This window comes from Balearica regulorum, chromosome 16, assembly GCF_011004875.1.
Source record: "Balearica regulorum gibbericeps isolate bBalReg1 chromosome 16, bBalReg1.pri, whole genome shotgun sequence".
Lineage (NCBI taxonomy): Eukaryota > Metazoa > Chordata > Aves > Gruiformes > Gruidae > Balearica > Balearica regulorum.
In genome coordinates, this window is record NC_046199.1 from 13,993,423 (window position 1) to 14,016,107 (window position 22,685).

A 22,685-nucleotide genomic window follows, 5' to 3' on the forward strand; every position below is an offset into this window, starting at 1 on the left:
TTTGCAGAAGCGGGGTTGTGAAACGGATGCCTTCCGTAGCCGCCGTGACCTTAAAACGCACTGCTTGGTCACCCAGCGGAAAACATCGGGAGAATTCCTTCCGAACAGCCGAGTGCCGGAGCGCCGGCCGCGTCGCTGCCCTGCGGGAGCTGGCTCTTCCTCTTTGGCTAGCCGGAGCTGCCGCCAGCCAGGACCGCCTCGCCGCACCACGGCAGCTCGGATTCAGGAATTTGTCGAAGCTACATCTAATACCGAAACATAGTTGGGTTTTTTTGTTTTTTTTCACAGCCTGACAGAGTTTTATCTCCATCAGCTGTGGCCAGTAGCCCTCAGAGATGAGCAGTGGCTATAATTGATTCATCAAGACTCATGTTAATTTGTTTTGCAATATATTTGATTCTCAATTATGCTCTGGAGTCAAGCTTCCTTTAGGTAATTTACAGCGTAGCCTACGTATGTGTAAAAAATTTATCGCGGTCATGTTTTTAATTAAAGCGCATACGATAATACCAAAAGGAGAGAGGGGGAGGAAGGGAGGGAACCCAGATTAAGTTTTTAATTGTTTTAATAGTGAGATTTGGTTCAGCGAGAACAGGGCATATTGGTTTCCTTGGAAACATTGGCGATGTATTAGCTGTATAAAATCTAGCATAAAAGATTTGCGAAAGTGAAGCCTTTAGGTTTTAACTGGTATTAAAACTCTTTTCATTTGGAAAATCAGATTCGCACGTGGCTCCTGGAGTCCCAAAGAGGTGTCTTTTTTTGTGTTTTCTCTTAAGCCTTAGAACTAATAATTTCACAGATTATCAGAATCATTAGAAACCTAAAACTGCAATAACAACAACAAAAAAACCCCTTCAACAATTCAATATCCCTGATTCATAGGATTTAATTAGACGTGCCTGTAAGTTCTCTTTGTGCCAAGCAGTACTAGGCTCCGGCAAGACTCCACGTGATTTGAGAAGTACAAAGATTTGGCTTTTTAAACGTTCCAATAAAAGTAGAGATTATTGGTAACGGAGCAATAGGTGATATTGTACGTATATCCCATGTACAGTTATTTTATTGTATGTTATTGTATATCCACCGATACCTGGATATACAATACACAAAGCACGTTAGCCAGCTTCAAGTTCAGGGAATCGCTGGAGCGGCTGCTAACGGTCTGGCCTCACACGAAGTCTTCGACGCCTCTGTTTTTCCTGGCGTACGTCTTAGGAACCGGAGTATCCCCGGAGAGCCGCATCCCCAGAGCCAGCGCGTCGGGTTTGGGGTACAGCCCCCCGAGGCACCGCAGGAGGTCAAATGTACGTTTTAAGGTTGTTCTCGTCTGAAGTTAAAACACGTTCTTTTCGTTCTCTTTCAAAATCAGGCTCTCAAATTATCAATTTTGTCTCCTTTGTGTTAGAAAATAAAGCCTTGTGAGGGAGGATTCGGCGCTCTGCAGCCGAGCGGGGTTGACACAACCAGTTTCGCTGTCTGTGATTCGCCTCTGAGCCCCAGCCGGGATGGTACAGCGCATCTGGGGATCAGCTCCTGCAGGAACTCAATCTTTTAAACAAAAGGAGGGGAAAAAGATGAGGTACCAGATGTAGGCTTTTGGACTATCGGAGAAGAGAACGGCTTGGTTTTAGCACGTAAGACTAATCACTCGGTTGAAATCATTTCAGCAGCTGAGTAAATAGATGTACGGAAAAGGCATTTATGGGAGCGTTTGCGTTCCAGGATCCTCCCTCCTTCCTAGGCCCCCTGTTTGTTTTTCTGTCTCTTTGGTGTCGAGGCTTCCCACTCAGCAGGTTCATTGGGTGGCGATGACGATGTCACCCGTGCAGCTAGGCGACCCGCGCGGTCCCTCCGCCGCTGCCCGGCCGCAGCAAACCGAGTGCCGGTTCCCCGGCCCGGCCGTGACCCACGGGCCCCTCCGCACCGCGGGGCCGTTCGGCTGCGGGCTCGGCTCGCCAAAGCCACGGTCACTGCAGCACGAGCTCGGGCCGTGCCACGCACACCCACGCGCGCGTGCATCCTGCCCGCTCCGCACCCCGCTGACTCCCACCAGCGGCGGGGGCAGCGCCCGGCTGTCAGCCCTTCCTGCCTGCGGGCCAGCGCCTCCCGGGCGCTACCGACGTGCGAGGTGACTCCGTTAACCTGGGCAGGGAGCGCCGCGGGAGCAGTGACGCACACCCCACGCACACCCAACGTTTCACTGACGCCCTTCTCCCCAGCACGGGTGCCACGGCCACGCCAGCTCTGCGGTTCCCGGCGGCCGGGCCGGGCCCGGGCCAGCCCCAGCCCCCCCCCCCCCCGCTCTCTCCCCGGCACTGGCGCTTTAAGGCGACGGCGCGGGAAGGCGCGAGCTGCGCCTTTGTCACGGCACCGGGTCACCGCGCGGTCACGGCCCCGCCCCACGTGGAGTCGGAGCCCACATGGCCGGGCGCGCCCCGCCCCCCCTCCGCTGATTGGCTGCCTTGCGCCCGGCGGCCGGATCCTCCGCTTCTGATTGGCTGAGCGCGCGCGTCATTTACATGCCGGAGGGCGGGGGAACGCCTGGCCGTGACACCGGGCGCCGTCTGGGGCCGCCCCCGCGGCGTCTGGGGGGATTTAAAGGGGCAGAGGCCCGCGGGGCGCGCGGCGTGGCGTGGCGTGCGTGGGGTGCTGGCACGAGCGGGTTCCGGCTCTGTGTGCCGGGGCCGGCAGCGCGTGTGTGTGTGTGTCCCGTTCCCCGGGGCGGCGGCACTGGGGAGACCCCGGGCAGCCCCGTGGGAGCGGGGCCAAGCCCCTGTCCCCCTCCCCACGCCTCGGGGGTGGCTGCTCCGGGCCGGGAGGGAGCCTCCGGTCCCGCCCCGTGGGGCCCTCCCCGCGCAGCACCGGCGGGCTGAGTGTGAGGTGCAGGGCCGGGTTGCGGCAGCCCCTGGGCGGTGACTCTCCGGGAGGGGGGGGGGTGGTCCCACGGCCCGCGGGGGTCGGTGATGGCGGGAGGAGGACGAGCGCTCACCCCGTGCTGAGCACCGAGCGGCGCTTCCCGGCGGGGGCAGCTGCAGGGCCTCCAGCTCCCCGGCGCGGAGGGGAGATGCGTGGGGCGGTCGCTGGTTCCAGCGGCTGTGGAACGATGCCCGCGGTCGTGGCAGTGGGCGGCCGAGCGGTGCCCGCGGTTCCCCGGGAGCTGCAGCCCCTTCGCGCGTGTGAAGGTGGCGAAATGCAGCACGGAGGTTGGGTTCCTCTGACCTCACCTCTCACGCAAGAACCAAAAGAGACTAAACCACAGAGCGGTCGGTTTGTGGCGAACAGGCGTGCGTTCGTACGGATGTGTCTGCCCGTGTCCGTGGGTGCGCGTGGGTGTATATGGGCGCCACAAAAGGCCGGTTCACCCCGCGAACTGTTTGCAGCTGCTCCGCTTGTAAACCGCTCTACAGAAGGCGCCCGGCAGCGGAGCCGCTGCGAGGGGCTCAGAGCTGGCTTCCGGAATTACTCAAGTGCTTCCTCGGATGAGCTCGAAGTCTTCGACGTCAGCTCCCAGTCGGGGAGTTCAGGGTGCCCTTTGCTTTCCAGCGCACCATTCCTCTCCCCAAAATGCCTGGTGTTCCATCAGGAAAAGCCAGGGATTATTTTATGTTGATGCATTGAAAACTCTTTCCTTAGTGCTCTTTTATTTTACATGTGCCATCCTGGTTTTCGTAGCAGAAGAAAATGAAATGTTTTCAGCTGGGGAGCCGTGAATTCAGAGGGTGATTATTTTTTGTTAGTGAAGCGATATATTTCCTACCAGTGCCTCCAATAAAATGTAAAGGTGGGGTGGAGTCTTTCCAGTGACGTCAGCCAGAGTTATATCAGGCCCCAAATGAGACAGAATGGGTTGGAATAACATTCTGGTGGCTTCAGTAAAAATTTTCATTACAAACAAATACTCATTGGCTTTTTAGCCCTCCTGGTCGGGAACAAACGCTCCCAAATGGGACCCAACCCAGCGCTGTGCAGAGATGGAAAAAGCCACTTGGGAGGCAGCTGTGAGCTGCCCGCCTCGGCGACAGCAGCTCCTGCCCCGGGGTCATCGTCCCGCGTCAGCGCGATGTCACGGCGGGAAGGAAGGAAGGAGGGTCCTGGCCTCCGCCGAGGAGAAGGGAGGGAGCGGGTGGGCTGGGGAGGGGGCGGCTGGTTGGGAGCCCTTTGGGGGGGGGGGTGTTGAGGTGGGTTATCGGGTGTTTGAGGTGGGTTATCATCGACACTGAGCAAATGGGATGGAGTCTCAGAAGGAAAAGGCTTCCGCAGTCCCAAACAAGGATGAGGGCTCGTCTATCGAAGACGTAATTCACAATATCTCGTGCGCTCTAAATCGTACCTGAGGTGGAGCGGCGCTGACTTTCAAAGGCGAACGAGCCCTGAGCCGAACCTGGCGAGCATCCGCCTCCCCGCCCGGCATCGCTCTCCTCTCTCATGGCAGAGATCTTGTTCTAGTCGTCAGGGAGCAAGCTCGAGCTTCTGTTACCAAAGAGTTAAACAAAAAAAAAAAACCACAACCCCAAACTTAAATGAAGAGGTTAGTCACCAGAAAGGGGAAACCATGTCTGGAATTGTTAGAAATAAGGCTTGCTTGAAAATAAATATAGAATTATTCACCATGGTAACTATTGCCCTATTGCGTTAGTACGTATCGATTTAACGTTAATCCAAAGACTAATGCTGTGAAATATTTGGTCTCTTTAATGGACAACTGTTTAGTTAACAAAGCTTTGGGGAGTGGTGCAGTTTTTTTGTGTTGTTTTTCCTTACATTGCCTCAACCACTTCTGGAAGAAAATGATTTGACTCTTAGGGTTACTTATGTCTCACATGGGTTTCTCCTTCCATTTACCTTTTATGAATTTACCCTTAGTGCCGCGCTGTGATGATTATGCGGGTGGCTCACATCTTTAACTAATGCTGAAGTGTTGCAGCGAGGAATAAAAAAAAAAAGATGTAAATGTGACTGCACAGGCAAATACCTGACTTCTGCTCTGGCAATGAGTGAAATTATGTTATAGTCCAAACCGAGCCAGAGCAGCGACGCATCCACGCCGTTCAGTCTGTCCGGGGCCCTCAGATGTTCCTGAAGCTCCTGTGTGTCCCTCTCCGTGGCTGAAGAGCCTGAGGCCCAGCAGCAGCCCCGGCTCACCCGGAAATTTTGCGGCAAACGCAGGAAGCGACGGGAGATCTCGCGGTGCCAGGCTCATCCTGGAGCCCTCAGAGGTGTCTCTAGGGAGAACGTGAAAAGAAACTGGGAGAAAAACCTGAGCAGTGACGGAATACAGGAGCCAAAATCAACAAACGTGTATTCTGGAAGTGTCCTGCAGCCGAGCAGGACTCGCTGCTGGTACAGAAGAGACTCAGTGGGCTGGAGGCTGGATGGCGTTGTTACAAAGAACAGGGTGAAGCACTTCAGTTAGCTGATGTACTTTTAATTTTTACAAGCCCATCTGGGATGACTTTAATTATTTGTTCTTAAATCATGGTGGAAAAATGCTGATTGTTCTTAAAGCCACATGAGTCGTTCAGATGAAATTGGGATGGTGGTAAACTGTGCATTTTTAAACCAGCATCGACTTGCAAACAGTTATTTTTCTTTTTTTTTTCTTTTTTTTTTTTTTTTAAGGAAGGTTAGGAAGATGTGTGAACTTGCAGCAGCCTACATCTGAAACCGGAGCCTTTATCCGCCAAAGCTTTGCAAACTTGTAAAAACTTCCCCTAGAACAAGCTGGCTGATTCACGGGGAGGGCGGACGCCTTTCCCCCTGCCCGAGCCTGCGCTTCCACACCTCAGCTGCAGCCTGGGCACCGGGTCCCCCCAGCCCGGGCTTGCTCAGCCGTCAGGGCTCGTTAGGGGCTGTGAGATGCCTCCACCACGGTTCCTTCTGCCACAGCGCCCATCCCCGCCACGTCCTGCCCGCGAACAGGCCCTTCCACGTGCTGCCCGGTCTCGTGCTGCCCGCGCCTGTGGGTGACGCCGTGCCAGCCTGCGAAAGGCAAAGCCATGCCTGTTGCAGCAGCGGAGAAGGACTCTGTGACCCTCCCGTCAAGGAACTGACCCGCCACAGAACAACGATGTGTTACTTAAAGCCGCGTTTCCTTGCTTACCGCCACTTAAGGATGCACCGTGTCTGTCTTAAAATACAAGAATTCTGAATCGAACGCGAACTGTGACCTCGTCCGCGCGGCCGATGAACTCGGAGGGCTCGGCAGCGGTGGCAGGGCTGGCGCAGGCAGGCCGCTGCCGGCTGGTATCTCACGCAACACAAGGAAGCGTGTGGTGTTCACCGTGACGTTTATGGCAGTGCTACGTATCTGAAGTGCAAAGGACTGTTAGTCGCAAGCCGGTGGGCTCAGCTTACAGCCACCTTTTCTGGCCAGTCAAGCGAGGTCCATTGGAAAAGGGTCTCTGATATTCAGCTGCCAAGTGTTTTAAAAAGAAAAACACAGATTTCCAGCTAAATAATAGTAAAAGTGGGTTGACTGATAAAGCTATCTGAAGTGGCATTTGTCTTCAGAGTTTTGACTCTGTGTGCGCCTTGCTTGAACTTTCGAGCTGGCCTTTCTGGGGCTTGTGGGCTCCCACCCGCCCGAGGCTCGTGTCCCCGTAACGGGGGTCACATTGCGTCACCTTTTCACCGAGCGTTTCTAGAAATTCGCCTGGCACAAGAGAACCCGGGACCCCAGGACCAACCTGCGGGCATCAGCCAAAAGGCAGGTTACGCAGTACCCCTCCTGCGCTTCCGATGAGGAAACAGAGGCTGGGAACAAAATATATAAAAAAATAGGATTGGAAATGCTTTATTTCCAGTTCTAGCGTAGATTTTTTTCAGGTAATTGTCCCTCCTCTCCCAGGCCAGCACACGAACCCCCGGCGCTGCCCCCCCGCACTCGGACGGTAACTGCTCGGCGCCGGGGGAGCACGGGCTTCTCAGAGCTCGTTTCTGTCCGAGCCACCAGATCCTCTTCCGTGTTTCCTTTGGATTAGTAATTGTTGGGAGTTACCATCTGTCAAGTGGCACGGAGTAAAAGATTAAACAACCTGGCGATTCCGTGCTCCTTCTCTCCAGGCGTTTTCACAGGCCTGGATGGGGCCGCAGGAGTGAAGCCCAGGCGCGTATTTCCCATTAGTTTGTAAGAAGTCATGTAGAAATGAATTCCTTTTTTTTTTGGGGGGGGGGGGTGGAAATAAAGGTTAAACGTTACCAGTGAGTGCCACCGTGCCTGACCTGCCTCTCCACACCATCCATCTCGCGTGATTTCTACAGCTTTGGAGAAGATTTGGGCCGGTAGCCCGGCCCCTGCTCGGTGCAATCTTCCCGGCAGCATCTCGGGAGCATGGGCCCAGCTGGGGACTCTTCAGATACTTCCAAACCCTAAATCACAGCTATCAAGAATTATGGGAAATTACGCTTGCGTCGAAGATAACCGAAGCTGGCTTTATCTCCCAGTAGCAGGATTCACCAAGTATTACAGCAGCTATTCCGCACCACTGTAGTTAAGCTTGTTTCAGCGTTTTCATCATAAACCTCTGTTTTCACAGGTTTATTTCCCAGAAAAAAAAAAAAAAAATAAAGATCTGTCTGGACTAAAACTTGGCACGCTGAGCACTCAGGGAAGAGACGATGGTTTTTTTCCTTTTACCTGTCTAAAAAGTGAATGGGGTCGCTCCATTTTAAAGCGTGCGGTTAGAAACAAAACCGGGACTTTCTCGGTCTGAAATAGTTTCTGAGCTTCCCAGGAGCAAGCAGCACCGCCGGCATCAACGCTGGAGCCGACGGCGGAGTTTGCACCGGGTTCAGCCATGGCCAAATCGGCGCTGACAGGTTTTCCCCCCCCACACACACACCATTTCTTTTCCCATCTTTCCCATTTTTTTTTTTCTTTGAAATGCCGCATTTGGGAACTGTCTGTGCAAAGACAGCCAACGCGCCGCGGTGCCCGCGGGCCGAAGGGGGGGTCTCGGCAGTTGCGCCGCTGCGGCCTGCGCGGGCGTCGTGGGACCGAGCCTGGCTCGCGCGTGGTTTTGCTGCGGGTTGGCCAAACTCGGACGCTTTTGGGGCCGGTTTGCAAAAACCCCCCCCGCGAGGTCCCACCGCGGCTGGCGGCGGACAGGAGCGGTGGGCGCAGCGAGCCCACGCGTGCGGCACCACCCCGTCTCGCCACGGCGGGCTTGGCCGCGCCGGCGAGAAATAAAAAATTCGATGTAAGCGCGGCTGGGGGGCGGGGGGGAGGCCCTGGCCCTTCCCGGGGAGCCGCCGCTGTGCCCCGCGGGCGCGGGGTGACCATTGCCGGCTCCGTGTTTCGGAGCGCCAGGTCGGCGCGGTCCCGGGCCGAGCCCTCGGGGTGCCGGTCCCGGACACGGACACGGACACGCGGGGGACGCACACGGGGCACCCCCGGCCCGCGCGAGGCGGCGCGGATCCCGCGCGGGGCAGCCCGCGGCGCGCGCGCCCCGAGCCCCCGCCCGGCGGCGGCGCGAGGAAAGGGCAGTCCCCGTCTGGCGCTGACGTCACGGAGCCCGCCCGCGGCTGGCGGCGGCGCGCGGCCGCGTCCCCGTGGCCGTGAATGAGCGCGGGGGGCGGGAGCGGAGCGGAGCGGGGAGCGGGGAGCGGGCGGGCCGCGCTCCCACCGCGCTCCCACCGCGCCCCACCGCGCCCCACCGCGCCGCGCCGCTCCGCCGCGCCCCACAAAAGTGCGGGGTTGCCGCGGTCGGGCCCAGCCCAGCCGCTTCCCGGGCCGGAGGGGGCGCGGAGCAGCCGCCGTGCTGTGCCGAGCCGTGCTGTGCCGAGCCGTGCTGTGCCGAGCCGTGCCGAGCCGAGCCGAGCCGCTGCGGGGGGCGCTGCGCCGCGCCGTGCCGGGCTGGGGTTTTTATTTCCAATTTTTGATCGCAGCTGCATTTCCCTCCCCCCGCCCCCCCGCGCCGAGGAGGAGCCCCGGCTTTATGTGGTGCTGCCCGGAGAGCGCTCGGCGGCCGTGAAGTTCTTTGTGTCGCCGTCGCTTTTTTTTTTTCTTTTCTTTTTTTTCTTTTTTTTTTTTTTTTTTTAAATGTATAACTTAATGGGTCTGAACAGCACGGCCGTAGCTATTCAGCCCAATGTGTCCTGCACATGCAACTGCAAAAGGTCTTTGTTCCAGAGCATGGAGATCAGTAAGTACTTGTCCTGCTCCTGCCGCGGGGCCGGCCCCGACTTCCCCGGGTGCGAGGGTGCGGGTGGGCACGGCGGCTCTGGCGCTCCGCGGCGCCCCGCGGAAGGGAAGTTTCCTCGGGGGCTCCCGGCAGCTCCGGGACCGTTCGCTGCGTTTCCTCTGAGTGATTCCCCCCTCCCCGTGCGAGCTCCGCTCCCTGCCCTCTTGCTGTTGGGGTGTCTAGGGCGAGTGTGACGCGGCGTGACAGTGCGCGGCACCGGGACGGGCTGGCGGAGCGGCCCCGGGCGCAGCTCCCCGGGCTGCCGGCGGAGCGCGGCCGCTCCAGCGCCCTCCTGGGCCCCCTCGCCCTCCCAGCACGGGTGTGTGGAATCCCAGCTCCTCTCCGTCTCGGCTCCATCACCACCCGCATCTCGCCCCTTTCCCCCCGCGGCGCAACCCCGGCGATGCTCCGGCTGGTGCAGCCGCCCGTTCCCCTCTGCCGGGGGGGGTGTGTGTGTGTGGGGGGGGTGATGCTTGGGGGGGGCCCGGCCACCGAGCCTCCTCCCGGGGGTCTTCACCGGCCCCGCTGTAAATCACCTTCCCCTCGTTCCTGAGCGTGGGGGGAGCCCTGCGGTCTGGAGCCCCGAGTAGGGCTTATTTTTGGGAACCTGTTCCCCCCGCCTGCAGCCCCTGGGGCTTTTTGTTATGAAGGGCTGTTCGCCTCTTCTTATTAATATTTTTTTAACCCTCGCAGAGTAGCAGTGAGTGCAGTCCCTGACCTAAATATCCACTACTTTTGTGTTTGCTCTGTCCCTCTTGGAAATGAAGTGCATGGAGCCGAGAGAGAAATACTATTCTTGCCGAGGAAAGAGAAACCAGTTGGTTTCTCTGGCAATTTAAAGCGATGGGTATTTTCCGTAAAGGGAAGGTTTTCAAGGCGTCCCAGGCTGGGTGGCTCATCGGGATCGTACCCCGCTTAACGCCTTGTTCTGCGCCGTGAAATCTAAACCCTACGCAGACTAATGCAAAATGGCCCAAAATGAAAACTTGGGAAAGAGTCTTGATTTTGCATATATTCCTGGCACTGCGACGGGGCAGGCTCGCGCTCGGTGCGTGCAGGGGAAAGTCAGCTGAGCCGTGCCTGTTTCTGCTAGCACAGGATTTGCCCCGTTACCTCCAGCGGGGTTGCAGAGCAGTATTTTAGAGCCAGCATCTGTCTCTTGGTATTTTGGATGGCTTTCGTCCAGTGTCATCTGCCTTCGCCTTCTGCAGTTTCATCGTCGTGTAATTCAGGTGTCTGATTCCTGGAGAAGATCTGTAGGCATTTGTATACTGGGTACTAAAATGTGTTCATTCTGAATTTTAGCATAAACCATACCCTTTGTACTGTATGCACATTTAATCTTGATTTAATCTCATTCGTGTTCAGACAAAACTAAGCTGGATTTGCCTGATTTTATTAACACTACCAGTACTGAATAGACCATTATTCTTTCCTGACTTTAACAGGCCAGGCTAGATGTGCATACCAATAGCAGTGTATAAATAATGAAGATACAGTTCTTTTTTGTGTCAGCCTGTTAGTGAACATAAACTGTGTCCCACAGAATTACAAGGATGAGAGACTTTACTTGGTGTCTGATCAAGGCTCATGGTTATGATAAAAGTTGTGAATTAAAATGTGTAATGTCTTTTGAAGAAAAAGCTTCTCTTCCAGTCTAACTCTTGGCATGAGGTTTTGTTGGAACAACTCAGGCTTTTAATTTAATTCCTTGACTTTTTAGAAATAGCATATTTTATCATTTTTTCCCCTCATTTTTTCAGCGTATGAACAGTTTGGTTGGAGGCAGGTGCCGGTAATGGTTGGGGGGGGGTGTGAGAGGCCGGGGACAGTGAAGTACACCGGAGGACACCTTGCCTGAATTCGGAGGGGTGTCGCGGGAGCCTCGCGCCTGACGCCATGCGGCTCCCGAGGTCCTTCCCCGAGGTGTCCCCTGCCAGCACCGCGCCTGTCCCCGTGCCAGCCACCAAGCTCTGGGGTCCTGACACTCGGGCGCTGAGTTCCCATTAGCTCTCGGGAGCCTCACATCGAGCTCCCTTAACGCTGCCCTTCCTTATTTCGTTTTCGAGTAGGTTTCTTTCTCGCCCGTGGTGTTTATTTCTCTCCTGCCGACGCAGGCAGCGTTAGCTCACCTCTGTGCTACAGGAGGGCTTTGGCTGCACTGCGGGGGCTGGTACCTGATCGCTTCCTCCGCCTGGGTTCAGTGGAAAGGACAGAGTTAAGCCTCCCTGAGATAAATTCATTATACAGCTTTTTTCCCCCTCCAATCGCTTGATTTTATTTATCTTTCTTATACGACTCTGAGGGAACCTCGGAGCAGCCACCACCAGATGCTATTTAATTTTCTAGGCAAAAGTTACCTACGCAGAAATGCTTTGGGAAAGTGGCATAACTGTAAACTCTTTTAATTTAACCCTCTAATTAGGTTAACTGTACAACTGATCCCCAAAAATATTTCTTTGCAGGCTTTATTCCGTATGGCAGGCTGCGGCGCTGCGGTGGAGGAAGCAGCTGGTTTCTGTGTGTGGCGCTCCCAGATTAGGATTATAAAAGGGCTTTTTGGGGGCGGGGGTGCCGAGTCTCGCCCGCTGCTGCTGGGGCCGTCGTGCCAATATGCCGGGCGGCATTAAGCAGCCAGACGTCTGCGGCAGTGGTCACTAATCGCTTCGACTGGGTGAAAGAGGTCAGGGGTGATTGTCGTGGCGGAAGAGTCTGTAAATAACTAATTATTTGGCGCAGGGAGGGCAGCGAGGCGGCGTGTCTGCCTCCCCGCTGGCTTCCCCGCTCGCTCGCCCGGGGCAGCTCAGCGCCTGCCGCCGGCTGGGTCGGTGCGAACGGCCATAGCCTGCCCGCTCCGTCCAGCGCCGCGGCCCCGACGGCGGGGGGGGGCCTCCTGCCTGCGCCAGTCCCCGCGGGGAACGGCTTCTCCCAGACGGCTTGGGTGCCAAGGCTGGGGATCCTGCCTCCGCGGGGCACCCGGTGTCCCTGCGAGAGGATGACTTCGGGCACGAGGGGCAGGTCTCTCTGCGGCTTGGTGCCTCTCAGCAGAGGTTTTGCTCGTGCAGTAACGTTAGCCGAAGCGTTTGGGAGTTTAAGAGGTGTCGTTACATCTCCCCAGGAGATGAGGCCGTTCCCCTCGGCTGGCAGCAGCGCTCTGACGCCGGTGTCGGAGCGGCGTGCCCGGCCGGTGGTGGGTTGGGGCGAGCGAACCGTGAGAGCAGGTTTCTGTCCAAGCGAGGACTTCTAGGTTTTCACATTCTTTGGTTTAATAACAAACCAAATGCAGATGGCTCAACCAGGGATCATGTCTCCTTTCCACTTCGGACTGCTTTCTTGGCAAATACGTTTCTTTCCTGACATTGCGTCAACAGCAGTTACGGCTTCTTCCAGGGCAGAGTGGATAACAACGTAACCGCGTACTTCTTTATTGTCCCCCCCATTTTCCTCCAGGAGGTTGGGACACGGAGCGAAGCCAGAGCTGCTACCGGTGTTGTAGCAAGCTAGAGAGTCTTTGCACAGAGTACGTTCAGTTTGTGGCATCTCAGTTTGCGTTCAGCCGAACCGGGGAGATCCCCGTGTCTGGCTCTGGCCGTGTCTCCGTGACAAGCGCGGCTTTTTGCCGGTGTCCCAAGGTAGGACCCAGGAGGAGCGGAGCACCGACGGCTTTTGCTCGCGGTGGCCTAAGGACCGTCTGCGTGTGCCCTTGGCCATCCCCAGCGCCCCTGGTGTGCTGCGGTCCCAGCGCTGCGGGTCCCCCTCGTACTGAGGGCAGCGGGGAAAGCCCTAATTCCCTGAGCCTGGAGAGCACAGGGGTCTTAAAATTACAGTTTATTTTGTGCCCTCAGGCGGTGATTTTAGTCTTAGCGTTTTATAATCGGTGTTGAATTGGAGAATGAAAAGACACAGAGGAGGAAATGGGAGGAAAATAGTCAAACTTTGTTTTTTTCCTCTGGGTGAACACCTGGATTGCGTTGTGCTGCACAGCGGGACCGGCCGGGCATACACGGCACCAGAGGTGATCCTGTATGATCAGTCGGAGGTGATCATGTATAATGCAAAGTGGAGACATGACATGGCTAATTCTTCCTTTTCAGTCAGCGTCAGGGTGCATTCAGAGGAGGATGTTTGACACTGTAAGTCCTGTTACCTTGTGCCATGAGGGTATCCCTCCCCCCCGAATAAGCCTTTGGATGCCTTTGTTTTATTTGGTAATACACTCTCAGATCCTGGTTGAGAGAGGACCGGCACTGGAGGGTGTGTGGGAAACAGCAACCATATTCCTTTCCTTAAAGCCAGGAATTCCCAAGGTAGGGTCTGGGATCACCTCTAAATTTTCAGGCTATTGAATCAGCCGAACTACCGCTGCTTGCTTTGCAGATGGAGAGAAGAGTACCTACCAATGTATGTTCTTACTTATTTTTGTTTGCTGTTGCTCACCAAATGTACTAATATTTTTAGATTTCCTGGGCTGAGAGTTGGTGGCTAGATAAATCCAGTTTTAGAATGAATTTGTAAACCTAAATTATAAATGGATAGACGTGAGGAGACCTTTCCAAGGGAAGTACCAAAATACATGGTGTCACTAATAGGCAGTAATTACAATCCAGCTTCTTTCCTGAGTAACTCGTTGTACAGTCATGTCTGTTGGTCTTGTTTCAGGTTATAGCAACCGTCAGAATTTGGTAACCCTAATTAGCTAAAAAAGATCATTTATTTGCAATGGTGTTTCATGTAAAAACTGACTGCCAGTTTGCTTCCTGGAAGGAGATCCCGCGCGTGGTGTGCGGTTTGGCTTATCAGATCCCCCAGTTCTCCCGTACCTGGTGCCTCTGTGGTTGGCGTCTTTCGTCAGAGAAGTGGGGCCCGGCTGGAGGGCTTGGGGGGAGAGAGGTACGAGGGCCACGTTGCTGCAGTGAAGTGCAAACTTGGTTCACGCCATGAGCCTATTCCCAGATGTCCATAAAGCAAAGGAATCATTAATGTCAACGGGGCTGTTTTACGGTGTTCTTCCCGCCTGTGTGGCTAGATTGCCGGGTGATTATTTTGTAATTATTTTGGGTGGCAGGAGGTAGGTCACCTGGGCAGATCCCGGGTGAGGAAACCCGTCGGAGACCTGCTCTGGCTGCGAGCGGCGCGGCCGAGTCTGGCCCCAGGGAGGCCCGGGGAGGATTTCGGCACAAGGCTCCTTTCCGTGAGAGCAGGATCTGACCCATCATCTCCGTCTTTCGGAGCTGATCGTGTGGGCTGCTGCATTGCCGCTTGCTTGCTGCACCGCGTGTAGTAGTGCACGGGGTGTAACAGCAATACCGGTGTTAGGCACAGCGCTGCCAGGGCACGAATAAGGTGCCTGAGCTGGGAGCCGTTCCGTGTTTGCAGGATGAGGCCGTGTGCCTGTACACCTCTGAGAGCTGAGAAGTTCTCAGTACCTGAAAAAGTGTCGGGGCAGTGTCTGTGTGTGTGTGTGTGTACAGGCACCAACGCGGTTGTGAAAGTGGATTCATTTAGTAGTACAAGAAGGTAGTTCAAAATGAACTGGTTAATGAAACAGTTAGTAACCAGAGAGAGGAATTGTGGGGTTGGGGTTTTTGTTTGGTTTTTGTTTGTTTTTTTTAAAAGCAGATACATTTCAGCTGTAGAAGTTTATCATCCAAATCAGAGGATTTGGGGAGCTATTGAGAGTAAAGAGAGCTTTGATGATTTGGCAAGGAATACAGCTTCTAAGGCAGCACTTTGATCTGCATTTTAAATGCTTCTTTGTAATGACAGTTTCACAATTTCTTTTCTCGTTTTAAGTCAGTTTTGCAGAGGTATGTTTTGAGAAAAAATAGTAACAGCACACATTATTCTTGTTGGCTTCGGAGCCAGCTAGAACTTGTAGTTCATCCCAGATCTTTTGGCTACTATGGTAAATGTATGATTACACCAAAAAGGAAATTAGTAGAGATGTTAAATATTATCAAAGCTTTGCAAATCTTTTGAAATATCTCCAGTGTGAAACCTAAACTTGCATTAGCATTTTTGCTGCGGTATGTTGCACAGTATTTATCTAAGTATCCAGCTAATATTGCAGGTTCCTGATTTAGTTTTTTTATTCCCTTCTAAAGGACACGTTAGTGTTTAGCACATGCATCCTTTCAGTCTTGCATTGCACCTGAAGACCTTGATTCTGGCGACTCAAGCTTTCTAAAGACAACCTGGTGCTGCTGTAGTGGTGCTATTGGGAACCTTTTTCTTCCCCTTCTGTCTACAGCACATCCTCAGATAAACTCTCATTGGAGGGAGAAGGTTGTCGCCTACGTATTCTTACACAAGAGACCTTGTTGCATTAATTTGTGTAGTATGGGTAGAGTAGGAGAGAGGGTTGGAATTTGGAATGTTTATTAAGGTTTTCATTTAAGTCTTGCATAGCATCTTTCCTTCTTGTAGCCGGTTTGGGGTGGGGTTTACACCTCTCTTGGGAAATCAGCAGCCTTAAGGGTGAGGGACAAAGAAGCAATTTTCCCAAACTGATTTAGAGCTGTGGGGTAGCTCTTCTGCTGCTGGTTTTGGCCTCTCCTGAGCTGTGACTCTGAGCTGTACCCGGCTGGCTGCTCTCTGCCTGCGGACCAAGTTCAGCTGGCGTGTAGAAGAGGGCACACATTCCGTCTGCAAGCTGAATGAGCCCGTGAAGTTGGGTCTTCAGTTACATGTAAAGGGTAGCAGGAAGGCCTTAGACGAATAGCATCGTGTATACATTTAACTTACATCCTTTTCCCAACTGTCAGTGACTCTCTTCAGTTGGATGTTATCCTCGTCATTCTGCATCTCTCTCTGGTACAGGGTGCTGCCTTGGAGCATGTGAGCCTGCCTGGCCCCGAGTCTTGCAAATTCAGCCGTCACGCTCAGAGACGCTACAGCCAATGCACCGATGCCGACTGCAGGCTTGGGTTGGCACCAAATCCCCCGTCACCCTTGGATTTTTTTAACTTAACACTGCTTATTTCACTGCATACAGCAAGGTAACGTTGCTAAGGCTGTAACTGATAACAGTGTCCCCTTTGTCCTCCCAAGTAGTCAGGCTTCCAGTTTCTCGTTGATACAAGACCAGGCTTATGGTCCATCTAGAAGAGGGTGTGATTTTCTGTGCGTTGCGGCGTACGTGAGTGTCGTTGGAGACACTGGTGTTACATAAAGATCCCTCGCACATCTTCTGAAACTTGCCTCACAAGTTGTCAGTGTTGGTGGATGTCCACAGTGCTTCCAAATGGTTCACACGTTTGTGTTCCGTGTATTCGGTCTCGCACATATCTTTAATAAAATGCCTCAGACTGGCTGGTTTTTCACTTGCATTAAAAAACGTGCACTTAGAAAGGCAAGTGCTTTTGCACGTGGCAGTGCTCCGATCCGTTCCCAAGACCCTGCTTGTGCCCGCAGTGGTGAGGAATTGTGAAAACCTGTGACGGTTTGCTGGCGTGAGGTGTGTGCACTTCAGCAGGTGCAACAGGATTTCCCACATTAGTGAACTTGGCCCAAGCAACCCAGCAAAACAGAATTTAGCCTTGGAGCATGAAAGCTGATTAACCCCCAGACTTGGGGCATACCAAAAGAAAAAGAAGAGAGGTACTTGCACAAAAATCAATACTACTTTTCAAGAATACATGCAGGACGTGGTTTGGGGATTTTTTTCCATTTCTTCATTCTGTCCAATATGTTAAGTAGCTGGTTTGTTACTCTAGCCCCCTACAAACGATTGTCAGTAATAATTCTGTAAAACTATGAATCAACTCTGCATGACTTTGTGCAAATAGACTGAGTAATTTCTTTGTTCTTTTCTTCTTACTTTGTAATTGGAGTCTGTAAAAGCCCAAAGGTTTGGTCTTGTGGAAAGCATGATTCATTTATTGGTGTCTGTGCCGACTGGTTATCTTTCAGTAATTCCAGAGTGCTGCTACAAGCCAAGAGTGATTCATACATGGCTAAGTGCACAAACAAATGGGGTCATGGCCATCTGCAGAAACTTTTCTAATCTATTTATGGTATCGGAGAAAGAAGTGGGTGTATTAAGGATGATGGAATAGGTGTCAATTACATTAGTGAATATAACCGGTTAAGTAACACTAACCATTACTCAAAACCACATCTGCTCATGGCTAAAGATCACGACAGTAGGTCCTATTTAAATGTTAACACAGGTCTGATATGAGAGATGGATTGCCTCCTAAGGAGCTCATCGTCATAACTGCTATGGTAGTCTCTTCTAAATTCCTTGAGATTTAGACATTAACTTGCACTATGAGTATTTGTAGTAGCAAAGTCCAGCTCTTTGCTGGTGCAGACCTCACTCGTTACATGATTTACATGCAGAATTCGGCCTAATACTTAATTAACTTGCCATTGATGGTCAGTGCTAGGGTTTCTCATTTGCACATCAGGCGGAACGGCCGTGCGACATCTTAGTAGAGACAGTGGTGGGCAGCTGAGTCGGTCTTCCTTCCAAATGCACCTTCAGTGCTTTAAAATCCCAGGCAGAGGATGACCTGCATCTTACGAGGTAGCCTTCTTCTACCTCATCCCATTTCACTAATTGTGAGAATTAATGTTCCCGTTTACAACTCCGCTAACAAAAGCAGTCCTGGCTGCAGCCGCGTCAGAACTGCTTTGTTCAGATTTTAGTCTTTTGCTTTGGGGGAGGCAGAGTTTGCCCCTGCCGTCCTCGCGAGCGGAGGAGCCGGGCCTCAGGGCCGGCACTTGGGTGCCTGAGTTAAATGTGGGAAGGAGGGAGTTTGAGACTAGCGATAGAAAATAGCGGAGGCAAGAAGCCCTCGTGGGGCGAATGGGTGAGGGCAGCTGGCAGGCTCGCTCAGACCGCTTGCTGCCGGTGCCTGCCTGCTCTTCTGTCTTGCACGCTGCAGCTGGGGTTTGCACCTGAGATAAGTGTATCCAGCAAGAGCTCACGCTTGCAGAGCACATGATGGTCTCACAGTGCTTTGGAAACATCTCACATCCGCAGGATGGATGAGCGTTACTCTGGAGGTGAGCTGGAGGCACAGGTGGTCCAGCGCCGTGAGGTTTGGAAGCGGCTGTGGCCCCGTCTCCCCGAGCCCCGGGAGGCTCGTGCCGTCACTGCTCGGTCGCGTTTGATTTCTAAAGGACTCGACTGGAGTGCAGAGCTCATGGACTCAAATTTCTGTAAATTGAATTTAAGCATCAGCGCTGGCCAAAAATATGGAAGAATTTGGCAGCGTGTCGTTGTCCTTTTCCTGTTGTTGTGAATGCTGTGACCACTTCTGCTGCACCCTCGCTGCACGTGCTCTCACGGAGGAAGATGGGGCCCTGGCTGACACATGGAGTATGCTGCGGAGGGGGAAGTGACCCAGACTTTTGCCCAAAGGACTGATGAGCCTCTCCTGATGTCTGAACAGCTTTCTTCTGCCCTTGCTTTATTTAAGTCAACAGATTGTGTAAGCCACATGCTAGATTTACCTGCAGGGCAAGTGGGAAGGAAGCAGTGCCATTTGGATGAATTCCCAAAAGATGTCTAACCGCTGAGCGTTAAGACTAACGTTTCCAAGCCCGAGTCCCTACAACCGTTCTCCTGAATCTGCTCGCTGCCTCCTCCATCCGTGTGCGACGCAGCTTCGGCTGCTGTGGACAAGTCCTGGGGAAGCTGCCTGCTGTGGCCGCTCGCCGGTGGGGTCTGCTGTGAGCTGGGCTCTGTGCTGGCCAAGCCTGGAAATTCTTCCCCTTAGTGGTTTCTGTTTAATATTGTTATTTCTAATAAAAACCAAAAAAATCCCCCTCAAAGTGAAGCTGTGCCCCGAGCCTCCTGCACCCTCCGTGCTGTGTTTGCCGTGGTGCTGAGGGCACCGGCTGGCTGTTAGAGCCGCAGGGATGAAACCCACAGGTGGGTGGCTTAATTCACCCAGGGTTGGACTTGTTCTTGGTGCACGCTCCAGATGTGAAACCAGGCTGGATTTCCTTGTGCTCTTCACAAGTATCGGTGCAATGAGACCCGGTTCCTTGAGAGTTGGAGAACATTGATGCCCCCCTGGCGCTGGCCTGGGCTGCAAGGGCTTGGCTTTGGGAAGGCGGATGTCTCAAACGCTGTCCTGGAGGAGTAGGTCCTGCTCTTCCTGTGGTTTTTTCATTCTTTCCATCATTAGTCCACCTTACCAAGGGGGGTCTCTTGGCTTCAAGAACTCAGACCGGCGTATACCGATTAGGGTCTGAGCTCTGAAAGCACCTTGGTCTGTTAGGTGCTGCCTTTAGGACAACTTAAGGAACAACATCATTTATGGACCCTTGCTTCACACAATTCAGAGTAAAATTATCTGAAATTGCAATAATTTCCCGTACAATAAACAGGAATCCTACTTTTATTGTTACACTTGTATTACTCTAATGGGACTTTGCTTGAATTGGAAGATGAATTTTCGAGTTAAATGTCTCCCTCTCCAGTGTGCTCAGAGACACACACACACACACACACACACACACACACACACGAGGCGTGTAACACTTAATGATACTCTTCACTGGTGTGTAGTGCAATGACCATTTTATATTTCTCTGGTGTAACTTACTCATAGCAATATATACAAATTGCACCTTTTTCCGCCTTTGCTGTGAACGCAGATGATGGCTGTTCTGCTGACTGATGTGCCAGAGATGGGCTCAAGAACAACGAGGGGGAGCAGAGGTCTCTGACGGGGGTCCCGCGTGCTCCGAGCGAGGCGCGGAGCAGACGATGGGGTTACAGATGTATTCTGTTTTACTGATAGCTTTTAATCTGCATCATTCTCCTGGGTTTTCTTGATAAATACTTCTCAACATCCATTGACTTGCCATCCAGGCCTGAATTGTAAGGAACAATAAACGTAATGGACAGCCTCAATTTAATAGATTCACTATGAGCTTTTTATTAGTGCAGCTTTTTTTTTTAAAAAAAAAAAAGGAAAAGAAAAGACAAAAGATGACTGCATTTGTTTAAGTTCAGAAAGTAGCTCTTTCAAATCTGGGGGAAGCATGCCTGAGTGGGCTTAGTTCAGCTAATTTGGTTATGCAGCAAGGGAAGGATCCGTCCTGCCGTGCAGCCTGCAGAGCGCTGGCGGGTCTCAAGCGGGTTACCAGCCGCGTGCAGATGTTCAGGAATTTCTCTTTTGACTTGACCGTGGGGTTTTGCTGCTCTTCAGACCACAAGTGCACTCCAGTCGCAGCAGTTTCATGGGTTTGGAGATGCTTTTCATCCCCTCCTTTCTGTTTGCTCGGGAAGGGATCACGCTGTATCTTGCAGCCATGTGTCTTCCTTGGTTACGCTTCTAGAGATTTGCAGTCCCACGTTAAGCATCTATTAAATTAAGGAAAATGGCCTTTACAAAGCTACATTTCAAGTGGAAGAAATGCTTTATGTAACATAGGGGTATGTGAGGGGACCTAAATACAAGCTTAAATTGGCTGTTACGAAAAAAGGTATAATTGGTTTTTTGCACAATGATTTTACGGCTTCTGAGTTTAATGTCCTGATGAAATCCTGCATCCAGTCCACGTGCAGCCGAAGAGATGGCGGTTGAGGACCCCAAGTAATGAGACCGGTTCTAGTAATGGGACCGGTTCTAGGAACAGCCTGGCCCTCATTTGCAAAATCGGACATACCTGTCATCTGTGAGGCTCTGCTTGGTTTGAAAGGTATCTGGAGCCGTGGTTTCCCCTCGCCTGCGTTTGCCCTTCGATCTCTCCCGGCAGCAGGGGAAGGGATGTCTCTTACTATGGTTGTAACTACTCGCAGGTGAAAAATGCAACACGCTTGCAGCTGTACCCTCCTAACTGTGCGCATGCCACGAACTGCAGCTTTTGTTTTCCAGCCTGATCAATGCAGTTGAAGTCGTTGGGTAATTTAGTGGCTGGAGGCACTTCTGTGGGCTTGGCAGGAGAGCGGCTGCTTTGCTTCCTGGCTGGGGGAAGACTGCGGGGGGGTTCCCTCTGAACCGAGGCTTCCCCGGTGTAGGTCCGGGCCAGGTGATGCTGTGGGGTTGTCACCCCGCCGTTCTGGGATCGGGAGCCTGAGGAAGTGGAGGATATCGTGTTTTGACCTTGCGTTCTCATATTAGTCCGGATAGTCTTTCCTGTTTCTATATTTAAAGCCTTTCCATTCTTCTGTGCGGAGAGAGAGAGCGTCAGCTCTCTTGGGTAAAGATTGACCCATCCTCTTTTGGAAAGCTGGTCCCCAAATAGCTTTTCTCCATAGAAAACGAGGCTCCTCCGAATCTTGCTGGCAGGAGTTGGAAGAAATCATTTTTCAATTTGGTATCTCTTCAACTAGTTAGGACTTAGAGCTGGTTTTCCTTCTAGCTTACAAAGGTCTTGCAAGGATGAAAACTTGCTTTCCTAAGAGTGTCTTAGCCAACACATGGGAGGAAAGGCTGGCATTGTGAGACAGGGTGGAAAAAAGCTGAGATAGGATTTGTTGCTTCTTTGAAACTATCCCTTTTTAATTGTCCAAACAGCATTTCAAAGAAAATCTCTGCTCTTCTCTATCGTCTTCCAGCATTATAATTCCATATAATCACTTTTCTTTCTCAAAAAGAATAGGGCGTGATTTTTTTATTTTTTTTTTGCAGAAGAAGGAAGGGATAAATTCCAGATGTTGCTGGGATACACTTTTTGCCTCTGTTTAATGTTTAGTGGCTTTCAGTAAGTATGCTGCGAGAGGTGGGGCTGATGGTTTTATTCCAGGGCGAATCATCTACAATAAATCCCATCTGCTGATGGGGGAGTGTATCTTGGGTGTGACTTGGTGCAGTTAGGAGCTGATCCTGCCTTGCAGAAAGGCAGCGAAGGCTGAGGCTGGCCCGAGTGCTCCTTTGGGGTCTTTGCCCTTGGTCCTTCGGGGTATTCACCCTCCCCTTCCCACCTCGCTGCCAAGCTCCGGCTCCATGAGGGAGAGACACTGTGCGAGGGTCCGGACCCTGCCCCTGCGGACCCCGGTGTGGGAACAGGCACTGCTGCGCTAAACTGACTCGGCGCTTTTTTGGGGGCGGCTCTGATCTGCTCGCAGCCCTGAGTGGGCGAGGGCTGCCCCGTCCTGCATGGGATGTCTGGGTCGGTGGGACGCTTCTGGCCGTGCTGCCGGAAAGGCGGTCTTTTTTGGTGCTGGTGTTGCAGCCCAGCAAAGAGCATCCGTGCGCCGGGCAGCACAGCGCGAGGCCGGATCCAGGAGCTGGGCTCCGGGGATGGGCAGTCCTCTTCCCTCCTCCCGCAGCAAAGACTTGTCTTTTCGGTGCACGCAGAGCTTTTACCTGCTTTTGCAGCCTTCTCGCAGACTAAACCAAAAATCATTTTCCAGCGTGTGTTGCACACAGGCATCGCAGGACAAACGCGGCAGCTCCATTCCCTGTTTCGTGTTTTCACCTGTTTAGACTAAGTACATCTTTGTTTTGTTGGCAGCCTATTTGATTGCACAAACAGTGTAAGCCAAAACCACTAGCAGGTGTTGGTCCAGCCAGTATAATTACTGGTTCCTTG

General features: G+C 52.9%; 1 protein-coding gene across 3 annotated transcripts in view; it reads left to right on the forward strand.

Annotated features, from left to right (window-relative positions):
• Nucleotides 1-8,565: 8,565 nt before the first annotated feature.
• PMEPA1 (prostate transmembrane protein, androgen induced 1) overlaps nt 8,566-22,685 on the forward strand; it is a 47,221-nt gene continuing 33,101 nt past the window's right edge. Inside the window, exon 1 of one of the 3 annotated variants that reach the window (XM_075768842.1) lies at nt 8,566-9,146. In XM_075768842.1, coding sequence (XP_075624957.1) covers nt 9,044-9,146 — 103 coding nt within the window. In that variant the 5' untranslated portion in view covers nt 8,566-9,043. The remainder of the gene's footprint in view (nt 9,147-22,685) is intronic. The other 2 variants (XM_075768840.1, XM_075768841.1) reach the window with 2 other exon arrangements.